The 4,077-nt window shown below is 57.1% G+C and overlaps 1 protein-coding gene across 1 annotated transcript; it reads left to right on the top strand.

Annotated features, from left to right (window-relative positions):
* Positions 1–6: 6 nt before the first annotated feature.
* On the top strand, positions 7–4,070 carry LOC103808145 (plasma membrane calcium-transporting ATPase 3-like; the record flags this gene model as incomplete). The annotated part of the gene is made up of 7 exons (XM_009080910.1): positions 7–246; positions 1,062–1,241; positions 1,432–1,519; positions 1,639–1,745; positions 3,059–3,250; positions 3,471–3,684; positions 4,044–4,070. Coding segments are annotated over 7 exons (1,048 nt in total), but the record flags the coding sequence as incomplete, so codon positions are not given.
* Positions 4,071–4,077: the final 7 nt, after the last annotated feature.

Raw genomic sequence — 4,077 nt, 5'->3', positions numbered from 1 at the left:
ATCCTGCTTAGGTGCACCAAGATCCTGGACAAGAACGGTGACCCCAGGGTGTTCAAGGTGAAGGACAGGGATGAGATGGTGAAGAAGGTGATAGAGCCCATGGCCTGCCATGGGCTGAGGACCATCTGCCTGGCATTCCGGGACTTCCCTGCGGACTCTGAGCCCGACTGGGACAGCGAGAACGAGATCCTGTCTGACCTGACCTGCATTGCTGTGGTGGGGATAGAGGACCCTGTGAGGCCAGAGGTACTGAACCCTGCTCTGCCCTCCTCCCAGCCCAGGAGCCCCTTCCCCTGCTGCTCAGGACCACAAGCCCCTTAAGAAGCCTAAGCACCTCCTCTATATCCACCCCTGAGGTGTCCCACTCCACCAGCTCCCTGCTGCAGGCATTTCTCTCCCATACCTGGACAAAATGACCCAGTGCCATGGTGTTTCCACCCAGACTTCCCACCCCAACTGCTCCAGGGGTCTGTGCACCATCCAGGCTGGTTCCACACGCACAGAAGTTGGGCAGAAACCCCACAGAAAGGTGGTGGAAGCTGCTGGAGAGGGGCAGGGCTGGTGGAGCTGGTTCCTTGCCCTCAGCTGCAGAGGTGCTGAGCAGGCAGCTGGGCTAATGCAATCAACCCCCAGTACCTGCCTCTGGATTCCATTTGGGAGCTTGCCCCCACGCTCCTGCCTTCCCTGCATCTTCCCTGATTAGATGTTCAAGTGTCTGGCTCTGGGAATTGCGTTACAGATGCCCCATCTGCACTGGCTCTGGAGGCTCGTGATTCAATTTGCTGCTTTCTCACTAACATCCTCTTCCCCCAGTGCTTTGTAATGGCTAAACCCATTAGTGCTGCTGGAGCAGGGTGAGGAGGGGGATGAAATGTTTTTATGGATGGCCTTGGCATCCAGTGCCACAGTGTGACAGGGAGGTGGCAATTCCCTTGGCATAGAGGTTCCTCACCCTGCCAGAGCCCTTTCCAGAGCTATTTAAGGAGGATGGGAGGGGAACCACTGGGATGCCCAGTGCCAAACCCTGCCTGGCTGCCCCTCAGCCCTGCCCTTGTGCCCAGGTGCCTGATGCCATCCTGAAGTGCCAACGCGCAGGGATCACCGTGCGCATGGTGACCGGGGACAACATCAACACTGCCCGTGCCATCGCCACCAAGTGTGGCATCCTGCTGCCAGGGGAGGACTTCCTATGCCTGGAGGGGAAGGAGTTCAACAGGCTCATCCGCAACGAGAAGGGAGAGGTGGGAGAACAGCCCTGGGCCCTGCTCTGCTGGGGAGGGGGTTGGCCTGAATCCTGCTGGGATTTCCTCCTCCCCCTGATGAACAGCTGCTGGGATGCTCAGGGTGCTATCCTGTCCCAGGTGGGGTTTGCTTTCTGGTGAGGGAAAAGGTTTCTGGGGGTCCCTTTGTCACCTGTGCCTTGTCCTGCAGGTGGAACAGGAGCAGCTGGACAAGATCTGGCCCAAGCTGCGTGTGCTGGCTCGTTCCTCTCCCACAGACAAGCACACCCTGGTGAAAGGTGAGCAGTGCTCTCCCATGGTGTCCCATCCTGCTCTTCCCAGTGCTTTTCCAGCAGAATCCATGCTGGGAGGCTGCCCTGGGGGTTTGGCTTCTCTGAACTGCTTGTCTCTGTTGCAGGCATCATTGACAGCACTGTTGGTGACCAGAGGCAGGTGGTGGCCGTGACTGGAGATGGGACCAACGATGGCCCAGCCTTGAAGAAGGCTGATGTTGGCTTTGCCATGGTAGGGATGGGCTGTGGGTTCTCCTTTGCCCTGTGGGGTGAGAAATCAATGGCACATTTGATTGTTCCCAACCCTGAAATGATTTCTGGAGCTGTAAAACTCTTTTCCAAATCCACAGGGTGGTTTAAAAAGAAAACCACAAACTTTCTTTGGAGGTTTGGTTTGAGTCTCATGAGCTGTATAGGACTGTTGGCAAAATATTGGGAAGCAGTTCCCTGAGAGCTTGGCTTGGGGCTGGGCTGTCCCACCTGGAGGGACTGTGCTGAGCTGGAGGGGATGCAGTGTTTGCTGAGCCCCCAGAGCAAGGACCCCCCTAGTTCCTGAGCTGGGGGTCTAGGAGAGCTCAGTGACTTGGTTTCTCCCTGCAGTTCCTCACTCCAGCTCCAAACATGGTGCTGGCACTGCCTTTGGGAGTTTATTTACAGCGGAGAACTCTGGTCTCCTGTTTGCTGCTTTTTTCTTTCCCTGTGTGAAAGAAGCAGGAAAAGAAACCTGTTGGTTTTAAGGGGTTTGCTGTGGATTGTTGAAGTTTAGAGATGTGAGCAGGAGCCACATGCTGGGTAGAGCCTGGGGAGCCTTTGCAGGGAGCTTTGAGCAAAGGAGAAATGCTTTGGGAGTGCTTTTGGGAAAGTGCTAAATATCCAAGTGCCATTCTGGAGCCTTTAGGATGAGCAGGAGAAGGTAGGGGACTGTGCCTAAACAGCTGTCACCCTGCAACAGCCTGGGAGTTGCCATCTGAGATGGGATGTGGCAAATCCCAGGAGAGTTTCTCCAGGGGATGGTGGGGGAAGCAGCAGGGAATGGGCTCAGAGTGTGCACTGATTCCTGCAAGTCGAGCGCCTCGATGTGCTGGCACGGGGAAGCACAGCGAGCCCAGTGCCTGCCTGGGCTCCTGGGGATGCTCAGGAGGCTTTTGGGAGGTTGTGGGGCTGCTGTCACCACGGTGGGGTAGAAGGCACTGGAGCTTCAGACTCCTCCTCACTGGAGTCCCAACCCTGCTTGCAGCAGAGGTGCCCAGGCAGGGATGGCCATGGCACAAAGAAGTTGTTCTCCAGCTTTGCTGCCCCTGTCTGGGACGTGCAGAGGGACAGGCTGGATGTCTGGGCTGACTCAGAGCTGTGGAGCTGAGCTCTGCCTGCCCTTGGAGGCTCCACCACTTTGGAGCTCTGCTCTCTCTGCCAAACTCAGATGGCAGTGACTCCTCTGCCTCGTTGGGCTTTTCTCTCGGGGCTCTTTCTGGGCAGCAGCAGAGCCAGACAGGGAGTGTGGATCTCCCTCTGACTCACCCCACTGCTTCCTCCCTGCTCCCAAAGGGCATTGCAGGCACAGATGTGGCCAAGGAGGCCTCGGACATCATCCTCACAGATGACAACTTCACCAGCATCGTCAAGGCTGTCATGTGGGGCCGCAACGTCTACGACAGCATCTCCAAGTTCCTGCAGTTCCAGCTGACAGTGAACGTCGTGGCTGTCATCGTGGCCTTCACGGGCGCCTGCATCACACAGGTGCTGAGCTCTGGGCTGGCTGGGAAGGAGGAAAGAACCTCTTGGTTTCAGGGGGTTTTCTGGGGGTTGTTGAAGTTGAGGGATGTGAGCAGCAGCCACGTGCTGGGCAGAGCCTCGGGGAGCTGTGGAGCGATGAGGATTGCAGGAGAGCGGAGGCTCCTGCGAAATGAGGGAGAAGAGGTTGGTTTTGGGGGTGTGACCTGTTGTCCTGTCTCTGCAGGACTCTCCCCTGAAGGCTGTGCAGATGCTGTGGGTGAACCTGATCATGGACACCTTCGCCTCCTTAGCCCTGGCCACGGAGCCACCGTCGGAGTCTCTGCTGCTGCGCAAACCCTACGGGCGCAACAAGCCGCTCATCTCCCGCACCATGATGAAGAACATCCTGGGCCACGCCGTGTACCAGCTCACCATCATCTTCACTCTGCTCTTTGCAGGTGAGCTCAGAGCCCCAAGAAATGGGGGGCAAAGGGGCAGAGTGCCAGCTCTGCCCACTCCTCACTGCGAGGACCTTTGTTCCCAGCTGTGGCCCAGTGTCCTCCTGTTGGCCAGGGCAGAGCTTGTTTGCTGGTGGATGGGAAGCAGAGGGATGATTTTTTGCTCTAGGTGCACTGACACTTTGAGCTTTTCAACATTTCTGAGGGAATTAGGGTTGAGTGGGGCTGACTTTGGCAACTCCAGCTGGGCCAAGGGATCTTCAGTGAGAGCCTGTGGTCCTAGTTCCACCTCCAGCAGCGCAGAGCAGGATCTCATCTTCTCCTCTCTTCATCTCCCCCCATGTCCTTACCCTGCTTAGGGGAGAAGTTTTTTGACATCGACAGTGGCAGGGG

The sequence above is a fragment of the Acanthisitta chloris genome, unplaced genomic scaffold (assembly GCF_000695815.1).
Source record: "Acanthisitta chloris isolate BGI_N310 unplaced genomic scaffold, ASM69581v1 Scaffold34828, whole genome shotgun sequence".
NCBI classification, from domain to species: domain Eukaryota; kingdom Metazoa; phylum Chordata; class Aves; order Passeriformes; family Acanthisittidae; genus Acanthisitta; species Acanthisitta chloris.
This window is presented reverse-complemented; position numbering and strand designations above follow the sequence as displayed.